Source organism: Ctenopharyngodon idella, chromosome 22 (assembly GCF_019924925.1).
Source record: "Ctenopharyngodon idella isolate HZGC_01 chromosome 22, HZGC01, whole genome shotgun sequence".
NCBI lineage: Eukaryota > Metazoa > Chordata > Actinopteri > Cypriniformes > Xenocyprididae > Ctenopharyngodon > Ctenopharyngodon idella.
In genome coordinates, this window is record NC_067241.1 from 13,680,507 (window position 1) to 13,695,841 (window position 15,335).

At 35.3% G+C, this 15,335-nt stretch overlaps 1 protein-coding gene across 3 annotated transcripts in view; it reads left to right on the plus strand.

Moving 5' to 3' along the window:
• The window catches only part of mical1 (microtubule associated monooxygenase, calponin and LIM domain containing 1), a 40,446-nt gene that overhangs the window by 15,725 nt on the left and 9,386 nt on the right, over positions 1–15,335 (plus strand). For all 3 annotated transcript variants that reach the window (XM_051879538.1, XM_051879539.1, XM_051879540.1), the window contains exons 2-18: positions 632–926; positions 1,027–1,234; positions 1,331–1,438; positions 1,555–1,650; positions 2,232–2,387; positions 2,582–2,682; positions 3,051–3,308; positions 4,485–4,600; positions 5,101–5,227; positions 5,364–5,448; positions 5,743–5,890; positions 8,001–8,197; positions 10,041–10,150; positions 10,531–10,611; positions 11,063–11,255; positions 12,019–12,089; positions 14,551–15,325. In XM_051879538.1, the coding sequence (XP_051735498.1) occupies positions 666–926; positions 1,027–1,234; positions 1,331–1,438; positions 1,555–1,650; positions 2,232–2,387; positions 2,582–2,682; positions 3,051–3,308; positions 4,485–4,600; positions 5,101–5,227; positions 5,364–5,448; positions 5,743–5,890; positions 8,001–8,197; positions 10,041–10,150; positions 10,531–10,611; positions 11,063–11,255; positions 12,019–12,089; positions 14,551–15,325 (3,091 nt within the window). In that variant the 5' untranslated portion in view covers positions 632–665. The remainder of the gene's footprint in view (positions 1–631; positions 927–1,026; positions 1,235–1,330; positions 1,439–1,554; positions 1,651–2,231; positions 2,388–2,581; positions 2,683–3,050; positions 3,309–4,484; positions 4,601–5,100; positions 5,228–5,363; positions 5,449–5,742; positions 5,891–8,000; positions 8,198–10,040; positions 10,151–10,530; positions 10,612–11,062; positions 11,256–12,018; positions 12,090–14,550; positions 15,326–15,335) is intronic.

Here is a 15,335-nt window from a genome sequence, read left to right on the forward strand (position 1 = left end):
TTATTTTGGATGCATGTAAACCTGCTGTAGGAGACTCCAAAACAAAATTTGGAAACTTTAAAATAGCAAAAAAGAGGCACTTTAAAAAAAGCAATAGCACGCGGGCTGCCTGATTTCAATGGAAGCTTGTTTCCGCCACCAAATAAAAAAATAAAAAAAGGTAATTGCGACATTTTATCTCACAATTCTGACTCTTTTTTTTTTTTTTTTTTTTCTCAATTTCAAGATTTAAACTCTCAATTCTAACTTTATATCTTGCAATTCTGACTTTATATCTCGCAATTCTTATTTTATATCTCGCAATTCTGACTTTATAACTCGCAGTTCTGAGAAAAAAAGTCAGAATTGTGAGATATAAACTCGCAATTGCGAGGGGAAAAAAAGTTAGAATTGTTAGATAAAAAGTCACAATTACCTTTTTTTTATTTTTTATTCCATGGCAGAAACAAGCTTCCATAGATTAGATATCTTTCATGCTTGTAGCACAAATGGTGCTTGATGAGTTACGCACCATAATTAATGTTCAGAGTTTGTTTAAATACCCGTTCAGTCAGCCTATGTATAGTTGACATTTGTCACACTCCCTCTGTTTGAAACCCCTCTGTAAACTCTGTCTCTCTTGTCTCCGCAGGTCATCTAGCAGGCTCCAGGCCTCTCCCATCACAATGGCCAACCAGCCAGACTCTGTCAATCCCAGCCACAATTTTTTTGACCGTTTTGTCCAGGCGCAGACATGTAAAGAGACACAGCAGAACTTCACTGAGCTCTGTCGCCACCTGGAGCTCGACTCCAGGGACTACAAGCACTTCTACAGCAAACTGAAGGACAAGCTCAACTACTGGAAGGCCAAAGAGCTCTGGCAGAAAATCGACAAGAGAGCCGCCCATCCGGACTATGAACAGGGCAAGGCATGTCACCAAAACAAGGTACCATAAATAACCTGAATAATGTCAGATATTTCCATCTATGAAGTGGTTTAATGTTGGGAAAAGAAACCCAATCACTCTCTCTCTCTCTGTGTCTCAGTGTTTAGTGTTGGGTGCGGGTCCCTGTGGTCTCAGGACAGCGATCGAATTGGCCCTACTTGGTGCTCAGGTGGTTTTACTGGAGAAAAGAACCTCTTTCACCAGAAATAACGTCCTGCATCTGTGGCACTACACAATTAAAGACCTCCAAAACCTCGGTGCAAAGAAATTCTATGGAAGATTCTGCAGCGGCTCCATTCATCACATAAGTGAGAATCTGTATAAACTTAAAGAAGTTGTTGTCTTATTGCTGAAAGTGCACACTTTAGTTCAGGTGTAGTAATGAGGTCTGTGTTTCTCTATAGGTATCCGTCAGCTGCAGTTGATTCTGCTGAAGCTGGCCCTGATTTTGGGGGTGGAGGTGCACACAGGCGTGAGCTTTGAAGGTCTGATTGAACCATCAGGATCCACAGGTACAAGCCAGCTCTAGTTGCTGTTACAGGAAGTTTGTGTAGTCATGTAGTTGGAAAAAATGTTTGTCCGTTAACTTTTAGCCTTATATCTCTCTTTCTCTCTTTCTTTCTCTCAGGATGGAGAGCACAGGTGTCTCCTAAGACCCATACAGCTGCAGCTTTTCAGTTTGATGTTTTTATTTCAGCTGGAGGGGGGAGATATGTGCCTGATGGTAAATAAAACATTTACACGGATGAGTGGATTCCATAAAATCCACTTTCCCTTTGAATTTAATTTAAATATTAAATTAAATGTAAATTTAAATATTTAATAAAAAGGTATTTAATTTTTATATTGTTGTAAAAGCTCTACTTATGCAAGTCACTTTGTACTAAATAATATTTAATTTAATTTAATAATGTATTTTATTTTTTATTTTTTTTATTTTTTTGTTATTGTTATAAAAACACTCATTATCCAAGTCACTTTGTACTAAATATTTAAAGAAAATTAAAAAAAAAAAAATACATATATTTAATTTAATTTCATTTAATTTAATAATGTATTTTATTTTATTTTTTATTTATTTATTTTATTTTTGTAAAAACCCTCATTATCCAAGTCACTTTGTACTAAATACTGGGAATATTTTATTTTATTTTATTTTATTTTATTTTATTTTATTTTATTTACAGTATCTCACAGAAGTGAGTACACCCCTCACATTTTTGTAAATATTTTATTATATCTTAATTTTAATTTTAATTTAATAATGTATTTTATTTTTTATTTTATTTTATTACATGTCTTCAGGTTTTAAAATAAAGGAGCTCAGGGGCAAGTTGGCCATCGGTATCACTGCAAACTTTGTAAACCGCCATACTAAACAAGAGGCTCAGGTGCAGGAGATCAGCGGCGTGGCCCGAATATACAACCAGAAGTTCTTTCAAGCACTTCAGTCTGAAATCGGTACACACAGACACATTTACCTCATCTCACTGAGAATATACCATAGACAGTTTTCATTTAAAAAGAAACAAACTTTTTGCTTTTTAAACCTTTGTCATATTTATCTATCTTTTGAGGTCACGTTTGTTTCCAAAATTTAGTTAAGTAAACCCACATGCCCCTTTATCTGTCCTGTTGTTTGTCGTGTTTTTCAGGCGTTGATCTAGAGAACATTGTCTACTACAAAGATGATACTCACTATTTTGTGATGACTGCAAAAAAGACAAGCTTGATTAAAAAAGGAGTTATAAAGCAGGTATGATACACAGTGAGACACATTCAAAGACTCTGAGAATATCTCAAAAGCTAAACAGAGTCTAGAAATGGTTGAAAAGAGGCCATGATTTTATCAGCAGAGGTGTTTGGTGACACTTCAGGCTTGTTTCGACTCGTTTCCAGCTCACATCTGCACTTACAAACACATTTATCAATCCTCACACTGTTGTCCAGCTATTCTGGTCCTCTCCTGTCACTGTATTCTCACAGGAATATCTGCAGACAGTTGCTATTTGTGTTCTGTCAGAAATGCAACCTGTATATTGTAGTGCGAATGGAGGACAAATGAAATAATGAAGAGTAACATTAAACCCTCCTTGTCTTGATCAAAAACGTTCTCATTCTCAGGACTTCTCTGATGTCGAGCAGCTGCTCGCACCTGCAAACGTCAACCAGGAGGCCCTGCAGGAGTATGCGTACGATGCCGCCGACTTCTCCACAGATCACATGTTGCCGGACATGGAGTTTGCAAAGAACCACGCGGGCCAACCTGATGTGGCCATGTTTGACTTCACCTGCATGCACAGGGCAGAGAACGCCTCTCTGGTGAAGGAGAGGAAAGGGAAGAGACTGCTCATCGGATTGGTGGGAGACTCTCTGGTAGAGGTGTGTTATTAGTGTAGTGTATGAGTAAACATGATCAGCTGACATTTATTATGTATGGCGTTTATTGATTGTTACAATGAATTGGTGACCACCACAGTGGTATTTTAATTTTGCATTTACATTTATGCATTTGGCAGATACTTTTATCCAAAGTGACTTACATTGTATTCAAGGTACACATTGTTATCAGTTCTTGCTTTTCCTGGGAATCGAACCCATGACCTTGGCAATTGCTAGTATTGCTAGTACCATGCTCTACTGTTTGAGCTACAGGAAGGCAATAATAATAATTAATAGTCATCTTATAGTAATTATTAATAATAATAATAATAATAATAATTAATGATAAATATTATTAGTATTACTATTATTATTATTATTAAATTAATTATATTTATTAATATAATAATTAATGTATTATTATCATTATTATATGTAATAATTATTTATTATTAATAATACAATTAATTAATTAATATAAATGAAATGAAATTAAATATATTTAAATATATAAATTTTATTTTAATTGTTTTTAATAAACATCTCATTATCCAAGACATTTTGTTCAAAATACTTGGAATATTTGATTTAGTTTATTTTAATACAAAATGTATTAAATTATTGTTTTGTTGAAATATTTTATTGTATTATTATATTAAATAAAGGTAAATATTTATTTTTTTTATATGTATTTTATTATATTTTTATTGAAACTTTCCTGCTGTTGTTTTAGTTAATAATAAAATAATTATTAAATTCAATTAAATGTAATAATAATAATAATTATTATTATTAATTATAATATTTAATATAATAATAATAATAATAATATATTAATTATTATATTATATTATATTAATTTATTCATTATTATATTTTTGACATTTAGACTGATAAGGAAAGCAATGAACTGTATCAGGACTTATTTTTTAAACTAGGGATTTCAGAAGTACTAAAGAGTCTTTTTTTTTTTATACATTTATAATGTTGTGTTATTCCATTTACAATTGAAATTTTAATATAAACACTGTTTAAACAATACAAGTACAACAATATGGATATTTCATAATATTGGCCATCATATTGGCATTGGCCATTAAAACTAATTATAGATATCATAATTAATTAAATAAATCACAATTTATTATTTTATTTTATTTTATTATTTTATTGCAGCCGTTTTGGCCTCTTGGCACTGGCATTGCTCGTGGTTTCCTGGCTGCGTTTGACACGGCGTGGATGGTCAGGAATTGGGGAAAAGGTCTGCCACCCCTGGAGGTATTGGCGGAAAGGTACAGAGATTTTACACCATTTATATTGTTACTTTCTATTTCTAATAAAAAGCTGTTTTTTGAACTTTATATTCATCAAAAAATCCTGAAAAGGAAATGTATCATGATATCCACAAAAAAATATGAAGCAGCACAACTGTTTTCACAATTGATAATAATAAACGTTTCTTGAGCAGCAAATCATCATATTAGAATGATTTCTGAAGGATCATGTGACACTGAAGACTGGAGTAATGATGCTGAAAATTCAGTTTTGATCACAGGAATAAATTCCATTTTACAATATATTCACATAGAAAACACAACTTTTAAATTGTAATACTATTTCACAAAATTGCTGTTTTACTGTATTTTTGATCAAATAAATGCAACCTTGGTGAGCAGATGAGACTTCTGTTAAAAACTTCTGTTTCTTTGAACAGTAGTGTATGCATCAATATAAAATGCATAATTGATTCAAATAGTACAGTAGTGCATTATGCTATGTTTATCTCTTACAGGGAGAGCGTGTATCAGTTACTCTCTCAAACGACTCCGGAGAACACCAGCAAGAACTACGGTGCCTACAGCATCGATCCGTCCACACGCTACCCGAACGCCAACCTGTCCTCTATCCTACCCAGACAGGTCACACACGCACTCCCATGCGCAAACTTACACACATGCAAAAGCTGCTTGAAGTACCTAGCAATGATTAGTAATTAATAAAAAAGGGTTTTTATCATCAGAGTTTTATTTGATTCTGTTTGTGTTCAATTTAAAGGTCAAGCGTCTGTATGAAGTAGAGGGTGATGAGAGTAAACCCAACAAACAGAAGAAACCCACCATAAAAACTAAACCTAAAAGAGGTAAATGCCATACGACAGTAACTTGGATATATAACATTAACTTTTAAAAACCTCTTTCAACAATTTAAAATAAAGTGGGATATCATTGTTTTCAATAATATGCAACGTCTGTTAATATACGTGAACATTTAAACATAATGCATCTGTTAACATGTCAAAAATGTGTTTTAGGGTTTCATAACTCTTTAAATAGGCTGTTATTGTTAGATGTAAATGGGTCTACTGGTCTGTCAGGATGAACATGCTCAGAAGCACAGACCTTACAGTGAAGTGATGAAGTAAATGTGTGTTTAGACTCTATCAGACGTCTGGAGGAACTGCTGTCCTGGTGTCAGAAGAACACAGCGGGGTACGAGCACGTGAAGGTGAAAGATCTGAGCGAGTCCTGGAGGTCCGGCATGGCTCTCTGCGCTCTCATTAACAACTTCAGACCTGAACTCATGTAAGACCACCTGACCATCAGGAAACAAGAATATTAGCATAACTGATTAAACATGCAGAGCTCAGTTTTGTTGAGATAAACTGTTGGTAGATATACTTCCATGCAAAGTTTGGGTGCAGTAAGATTTTTTGAAAGAAATAAATATATTGTATTATAGGATGCAGTAAAATAATAGTCAAAAGTAAATACATTAATAATGTTACAAAACATTGTTTTATTTTTGCATTATATCTATGAGCTATATAACACAAGTAGCTGTGTGATATGGCTGTAAATCAGCACGGCTGTGATTCGGCCGTAGGCAATCACATGGCTACTCGTGTGATATTGCATTTTGTACAGTATTAGAGAGAGAGAGAAAGAGAGAGAGAGAGAGAGAGAGAGATTGAGCGAGCATTACCTGTGTCTGATATAACATTCATTCTTCAGGTCGATGTCCATAATATTATATCCATTATAAAAATCAGTTTGAATGTCTGCTGAGGAAAGCGATCTTTGTATTTGTCCTTTTTACAGTTAAGGGAATTTTCCATAACATACAGCGCTAAAACAACATCCTTTGTTTACAAAAGTCCCTTTCAATTTAAAAGTCTCTTGCGACTGACTGATTCATTCACTCATAAGTTTGCCTCGTAGTCTAATGGCGTATTAATGTAACTTTCACTCGATCCATATTACGCACTAATGGACCCTTTCTCAATACCAAATACAACATATTATTTATATAAAATAATTTTTATTGAACAACAATATTTAAATTAACAACAATAGTTATATATATTATAACTATTATATATTATATATTTAATAAATGACAGTTAGAAATTATTCAGTCAAACGTACAAAAGCAGTGCTCTACTGCTTTAACATAGCCCTCTACTAAATTTAACAAGCCCAATTCAGTTTGCTCAGGAATAAGTAACAAATTAATAAGACCAAAGATTGCCCATTTTATGTACCCAAAATTAATTATATCTCATGTTTAACCACTATAAGAGCCAGCGGAAAATCCCCGAAGCGCTGGCCGAGATGCTGTTCTCGGAGGGTAAACGAGCACTGAACGGCCGCTGGCGGCCTGGAGCTCGCATCTCCGAGAATGTCTAAGCAAATTGTAAAATAGGCGCTATGATTAAATATGAGTCACATATTTCAGGTCTAAATAACTCTTAAAACTACAGTTCGTGGTACAACAAGTGTAGTATTTGCAAAAGTTACAGTGGATTTGCAGTCGCTTCAAGCGAAGTGATACAAACATTGAAAAGGTAAGAGTGCTGTTATCACTAAAATATTGCACGGCTATCAGCCAATCAGATTCGAGAACCAGAGAGAACTGTTGTATAAATATATACAGTCTGTAATATATATATATATATATATATATATATATATATTTAGGGCTGTAAAATCGATTAATCGCATCTAACATAACAAACATGTGTTTAAATAATATATGTGTGTATATATATTATTATATTTATATATATTAAATATATGTCTGTCTGTATATATTTATATATATGTTTATATACACATACATACACAGACACACACACAAACATATATAAAATATATATATAAATATAATAATTAATATACACACATAAATTATATTTAGGGCTGTAAAATCGATTAATCGCATCTAACATAAAAGTTTGTTTACATAATTTATGTGTGTATATTAATTATTATATTTATATATATATTTTATATATGTTTGTGTGTGTGTCTGTGTATGTATGTGTATATAAACATATATATAAATATATACAGACAGACATATATTTAACATATATAAATATAATAATATATATACACACATATATTATTTAAACACATGTTTGTTATGTTAGATGCGATTAATCGATTTTACAGCCCTAAATATATATATATATAATATATATGTGTGTAGTAATGTTTCACAATACTATAATACTATAGTTTTTCTGTATTTTTGGATCAAATAAATAAATGCAGCCTTGGTGAGCATTAAAAACTTCTTTCAAAAACATTAAATAATCTTACTGACCCAAAACTTTTGAACGGTGGTGTATAGATACATATGCCATATTATGCAACAATAAATGCATGCAAATAATATCCTCTCTTTCAGTGATGTGACTCGTCTAGATGAATACAATATCACTGCAAACAATAAGCTGGCCTTTGACGTCATGGAGAAAGAGTTTGGCATCGCTCCCATCATGCGTGCCAGTGAAATGACCACTTGCGGTAAAATCGACCAGCTCTCGATGGTGGTCTACCTCACACAGATACGCAATGCTCTCACCGAGAAAGACACACCAGCAGGTAATGAGCAGGCATTCATAACTATGAAAGGCAAACAGTTAAATAAAACAATTTGTTGCCTTCATGTACGATTCCTATACATGTGCATTTTCAGCTTGGTTTCAATACATGATCTGTATGGACTAGAGAGGCAAACTCTTTTATAATAGCATCAGAATATCAGTGCTACTGTCTCTTTAAGACCCCTTCCCAGCATGCACTGCTGTGAACGGGCAGTATTCTGCTGTAGTCTGTAGTCTGACAGCAGCGGCTGCAGCAGCAAATGCACTCAGCTGGGGAGAAATCAGCTGCTGATGGGCGATTCGGTGGGAGTGGGTCTGATTCCAGCCTCGACACGCTGCGCTCTATGAGACGGATTATAAAACGCCATCTGCAGAAGAGGAACCGCAGCGTGTTGGAGGGGCTTTGGGGAGCTGGATTCAGCGTTTAGTTGTTGGATGCTGTGTTTGGGAGGGGATCTCACACAGATGTGCTCCAGGTTGAGCCGTCACTCACGCAGGCTCTGGATGTGTGTATTCTGGGGAAGGGGGTGGGATCCAATACAGCTCATCTCTAACACGCCACTGCAAAGCGCATATTGAATGTGACGACTCATATTTGTTCCAGTTTAAAGGGTAGGAAGTTATTTTATTCTATTTTGTTTTTTTATCAATAGTTATTATTTTAGTTTGCTTTTGTTTTTATGCTTTGCTTAAATGAATTGCATCTAAAATGCACGGTTTATGTAAGGTTGTTCTGGATAATAAAATAATATATTGCATTTAAGAGATTATAAATGATGATTTTCTTGTTCAGTTGTGTGTGTGTGTGTGTGTGTGTGTGTGTGTGTGTATGATATGTTTGATATTCAGAATTTTAAATATTTTTAATTCACATTTTTCTTAGTGTTTTCAGTGTTGTTTTTTGTTTTTATTTTATTTTTAAATTTTGTTTTTAATTTTTTTTTTATTATTGTACATGCAATTCATTTTATTTTTAATTTAATTGTATTATGTTTTTATTATTGTACATGTAATTTTATTTTTAATTTGTTTTTATTTGTTTTTTATTATTTCATGTCTGGTTTAAATGTGTTTTTATTTATTTTTATTTATGTATATATTTTATATAAATTATGAGTCATTGAACTACATTTAAAGTACAATGCTTTTAAGGTTTTGCTGCAATATAGTTAAAATAATAGATCATGTTATAGAAAAGATTAAAATGTTTTTTGTTTAAGTTTTTGTTTTTATTATCTGTTTTTATGACGATCATTATGTTTCTAAAATATTTATTATACATGTATTTCATTTTATTTTTTAATTTGTTTTTATTATTTTTTTAATTTGTTTATTTTAAATGTATTTTTATTTATATATTTTTTTATATTTTATATATTATATGAGTTGTTGAACTACATTTAAAGTACAATGATTTTATAGTTTTGCTTCAATATGAAAAGCTTGAATAATAGATCATGTTATAGGACAGATTCAAACGTTTTTGTTTAATTTTTTTTTATCTGTGTTTTAGACTTGATCATTATTTTTTGAAAATATTCAAGCATTTTTACTTTGCATAAAATTTTTATTTTTCTTCCATTTGCCTCGTTAACATTTTAATTTATGCAACCCAGACAGCAACAAAGTGTGGCCCAGATCCGGCCCACATCTGGTACATGTGGATTACCAGATGTGGGCCGGATCTGGGCCGACACTATGTTGCTGTCAGGGAATTGTACTTTACTTTTAGCACTGCATGAGCTAACATGTAAACCAATCTTCAAATATAAATGTAGAAGCATTTCTGGGAGACTATTTTACTTGCATCTCACTGTTTCCATTCTTCTTGTCTTCCTCAGATCGTTGCAACAGCCTTTCGCCCACCAACAAGAACCTCTCTCTATCCAGAGCCCGCTCGGCCGTTTCTTTCCTCAACACGCTCAAGCGCAACTCCCTCCAAAAACGCAGGGTATGCAAACACCTGCATGTTATCAAGTAAAACAAACCTGCTTTCTGTTTGCAGTGTAGCAGTGGTGCCTGTCAAAGGTCATCTTTGGTGTATTGAGTTAAATAGAGCATGAAGTCAGGCGTAATCTCTGTCGTAACGAACCACAACATTGAGGAAAACACTAAACGCCCTCATTACACACAGCTGTTGCCAAAGCCAAATACTCCCATGGTGCGGCCACAATGAGGAAGTTAAAAGAGAGAAAGCAAATAAAAGAGATGCTAGTGTTTGCTTGCTGTCCCTTTGCAGTGCAGGATAACGGTGAAATCATTGTTTATTTCTGTCGATCCACATTACGTAACCTGAGCTGTAAATGAGATCATGTGACATGTGTCTCTCAGGACCGACTGGCATCAGAGAAAGGACCAAGAAAGCAAAAGATGAAGGAGAAAGAGGAGGAGAAGGATGTGAAAGAGGAAAAAGTGAGTGTTGAAATGTAGCTCTTCAGTTAGATGGCACAACAGTGTTATTGCTATGCATTAAATAGAGGATAACAGATATTATGTTGTTATTTCTGTTCTTTATGGCGGTAAATGCAACAAATGATAGATAGACCTGTAGATACAGTATGGGTGGCTTGATTACATATCAGCCTTTTGAATAAAAAAAATATTCATTCAGGTTTTTGAAACATCAATCACTAGTAAACAGTGGAGATCTTAGAACTTAGAAATAGACCATTTATGTAAAATATGTTAAAATATGGAGTGTTTATTGTACCTTTTGTGCATTATTTATAGATAATTCAGTATTTGATTTCATTTTATGGGCAACAGCCATAATTGTTCACTAAGTGACTTTCAATTAATTAACTTACACACTCACATAAAACTCATTATGTGTGCAGTATTTTAAACCTTTTGTTATCTCCAGTCTGCGGCGCCTGTGGCACCCGTGTCCTCATCAGAGACGTGTGGCAGTGAGCTCTGTTATTTCTGCAAGAAGCATCTGTACGTTCTGGAGAGAGGAAGCGCCGAGGGCAAGTTCTTCCATCGCAGTTGTTTCAGCTGTTATCACTGCGGCTCCACTCTGAGGCAGGGCGGATACACTTTCCACTCCGACACGGGTAAGCCCAAAGACACTTGATATGACGTAAAGCTTCATATTTTAATTTATTTTATTTTATTATTTTTATTTTAAATGGTAGGTAAAAGGTAGACCTAAATACAGTATATAATTTTTTTTTATAATTTCTGAAAATAATAAATATGTCTGCATTGTTTTTCTGTTTTTTACATTAAAACAAATTAGTAAAACGTGCTGACGTATTAGCAAGTCATGGGAATGATAATTTGTGACCACGATATACATATTTTTTCCCACATGTCATATGCGGGGCTCTGTTTATTTTATTTTATTTGTTTATTTATTTTACATTTTTTATTTATTATTTTTTTATTTTATTTTATTAGATCAAGGTAGGTAGAAGGTAGGCCTAAATACAGTATATAATTTTTCATAATTTCTGAAAAATAATAAATGTCAACATTATTTTTTTGTTTTTTACATTATGTAATACATTTTATTTTATTATTTATCATGCACTTGTCTCTCAACTGCTGTCATAAGGACTGAAACATCTTGATGTTATATAAAAATTACATAAGCTTTTCATAACCTGTACAGTGTGAAACACTGTCTTATTAGATTATGATTATTACAACACATGTAAATAAGACCTGTGGTTCATTATTCTTGCATGATCCTGCTTTCCCTACAAGTAAAGTGGGGCTTGTTCAATAATTCACAGCTCGTTTGATCAAATGCATGTACATCCATGTTCCAGCCCTCAGTATTTGCAGCTGTTGTTGAATTTGATTTGTCTTCAGGGAGATTCTACTGCGAGCAGCACTCAGTGGCTGAGGAAGAAGAGGGTGATGAAGGTCACAGAGGCTCACAGGTATGAATCACATCACAGCTAATGAGACGCTTGATTGCCTCCAATTTACCGTCGGTTCTCTTGTGTGAGGATGCTGGAAATGATAATTATTTTTAGTGTCGATACTGCACTGAGGGTGTGGGGAGTGTAATAACTTCCATTAGCAAGTCATTGTTCTGTAGTTTATGTACACAAAAATATATATGAAATATGATTTATTTGTACATGATACCATGGTAATACAGTGTACCATGGGAATATAGTAATGTTTCTTCAGAAAATGTACTGATTTTTTACTGATGATTTTTTATCATGTGAGTTTTATATACAGTACATGTTAAAATGGTTTGATAGAGCGATGGTCTTTTCTTCACTGAGATATATTCAGCCATTTCTTATGGAACAACACAATATGACGAGAACTAATGTGGGTCAGCTGCTGCGTCAGGGAAAACATTCCCTTTCCTCTCTCACTCTTGAGTAAAAGTGTTGTACGCTGTGTGATTGTGCTGTGAATCCGTTCCTGTTGAGCACACTTTTGTGTGTGTGTGTGTGTGTGTGTGTGTGAGAAGAGATATTCTGTGTAAAGCAATGCTTGTGGGATTGGATTCCTAGTGGCTGGTCATAAGACTCCTCAGAGCTGACGCAGTTTTCTGTGAGCTTCTGATATATTTTTTTTTGCAGTCACTTTTGTGTTGCTCCGCCATGACCATTCTTGACCTGAAATAGAAAATTAACCATAGAAGAAGACAGTTCAGAATGCAACATACATTACCCTTCAAAAGTTTGGGGTTGGTAAGGTTTTTTTTTTTTTTTTTAAAGAAATTAATACTTTTATTCAGTGAGGATGCATTAAATTGATCAAAAGTGACAGCAAAGACATTTATAATGTTACAAAAGATTTTGATTTCAAATAAATACTGTTCTTTTGAACTTTCTATTCATTAAAGAATCTTTAAATTTATTTATTATGGTTACTACAAAAATATGAAGCAGCACAACTGATTTCAACATTGTTAATAATAATAATAATATGAAATGTTTCTTGATCAGAAAATCATCATATTAGAATGATTTCTGAAGGATCATGTGACACTGAAGACTGGAGTAATGATGCTGAAAATTGATCACAGGAATATATTACATTTTTAAATATAATAGAAAACAGTTCTTTTAAATTGTAATAATAACTCACAATATTACTGTATTTTTAAACAAATAAATGCAGCATTATTGAGCATGAGAGACTTCTTTCAAAAACATTTACCGACTCCAAACTTTTGAATGGTAGTGGATGGATGGATGGATGGATGGATGGATGGATGGATGGATGGATGGACGGAGGATGGACGGAGGATGGATGGATGGATGGATGGACGGAGGATGGATGGATGGATGGACGGAGGATGGATGGACGGAGGATGGATGGACGGACGGACGGAGGATGGATGGATGGATGGATGGACGGACAGACGGAGGATGGATGGATGGAGGATGGATGGATGGATGGATGGATGAACGGATGGATGGACGGATGGATGGATGGATGGATGGATGGAAGGATAGACGGAGGATGGATGGATGGATGAAGGATGGATGGATGGATGGACGATGGATGGACGGATGAACGGAGGATCGATGGATGGATGGATGGACGGAGGATGGATGGACGGAGGATGGATGGATGGACGAAGGATGGATGGACGATGGATGGACGGATGAACGGAGGATGGATGGATGGATGGATGGACGGACGGACGGACGGACGAAGGATGGATGGATGGATGGATGGATAGTTAGTTATACCGTGTCCTAACCAGGCGCAATGCGAAAAGATTCGAGTGACAAGCAATTTGTCTGTCCACACCAGACGCGACTATGAGACGCGATAAAGTCAATCAAAAATCACAGCCAATCAGAAGAGCGTGTGGGCGGGCCCCCGGCACTCGCAACAAAATGGATAAGTACATAATCAAATTAATGAATATTACACCATTTTAACATGATTAAAAATACATACTGAGTTACTGAAACAATTTTTGTCATAGAATACACTTGTCTGTTCACAATGAGTTGACAGTTTTAATGACCTTGTTTCCTTTCGGCTATAAAAGACACACAAAATGATATTTAAACTCACATTAGACGCTTTAACATTAAATAAAGCACATAAACAGTGCCTGAGATTTTCATTATCATACTTTGTGTTGTTGTTCCAGCTGCGACGCCGCAGAAAAAAATAGAAACCATTTCCAAATAGAACCGTTGCGCGTCGCGGCTAGTTAGGACAAAATCTCAACATGGAAAAGATGCCGTTTATCGCGTGTCGTGTCGTGGCGTCGCGTCTGGTTAGGACACTATGTAAAGATAGATAGATAGATAGATAGATATTGGTTTTGAATGGTAGTCTACATTAATTGAAAAGGCTAGAATTTGTGTTCACAAAATTATTTATCATAATAATGTTTTTCTGTTTTTTTAGAATCATGTTGAGAATAGTCATAATGAAAAGGATGATAAGGAGAAGAAACAAAATGGTGAAGTTGTAGAGATGGCATCCCCACCTCCACATGTCTCCGTCAGACGGAAGGGCTCATATAAGATATCTGTTGACCCTGACTTTGAAGAGTCGAATGAGTGCCCTACTCCCACGGAGCAAGATGACCAACTGCCTGACCTTAAGGAGTCTCATGAACCACACAAACCCTCAGAGCTCAATCCAGAGAGCACAGGCATCGAGAGCCAACAAAATAACAGCAGTCCATCCGTTCCAGTGCCGGCCCCGCGAGGTTCCAAAGCTCCGCTGTACCCTCCGCTCCCAAAACCTCGCACTGTCCATAACGTGATAACCGAACCCTCAAATATCCCAGAGGAACCAGAGGAAACTCATCACGAGCTCACGCCGGAGTCCAAACCCAAACCGTCCCTGCGCAAACTTCAGCTGAGCGAAGAGGAAAAGGCCGACCTGCTCAGCCAGGATTCGGACTCGGAGACGCCCGCCTCGTCTTCTGCTGCCTCCACCTCCTCTTCCTCCAAGCAGCATGAAGGAGGTGAGGAGGAGGGATACTGGAGTGGAGGCGTCGCTACACGGAAGAGCTTGCAAAACCAGCATCACCGTCGCTGCATGAGAAGGAAGAGTGAACCTCCGCTCACCACCCAATCGCAGCACGGAAAGATGCGCTCCAAGTTTTCCCCGTGGAATCTGTCTTCACCACGGCTACAGCAGCGCTTCAGCGTCCTCAGAGTTGCACCTAAAGGTTGGAAGCT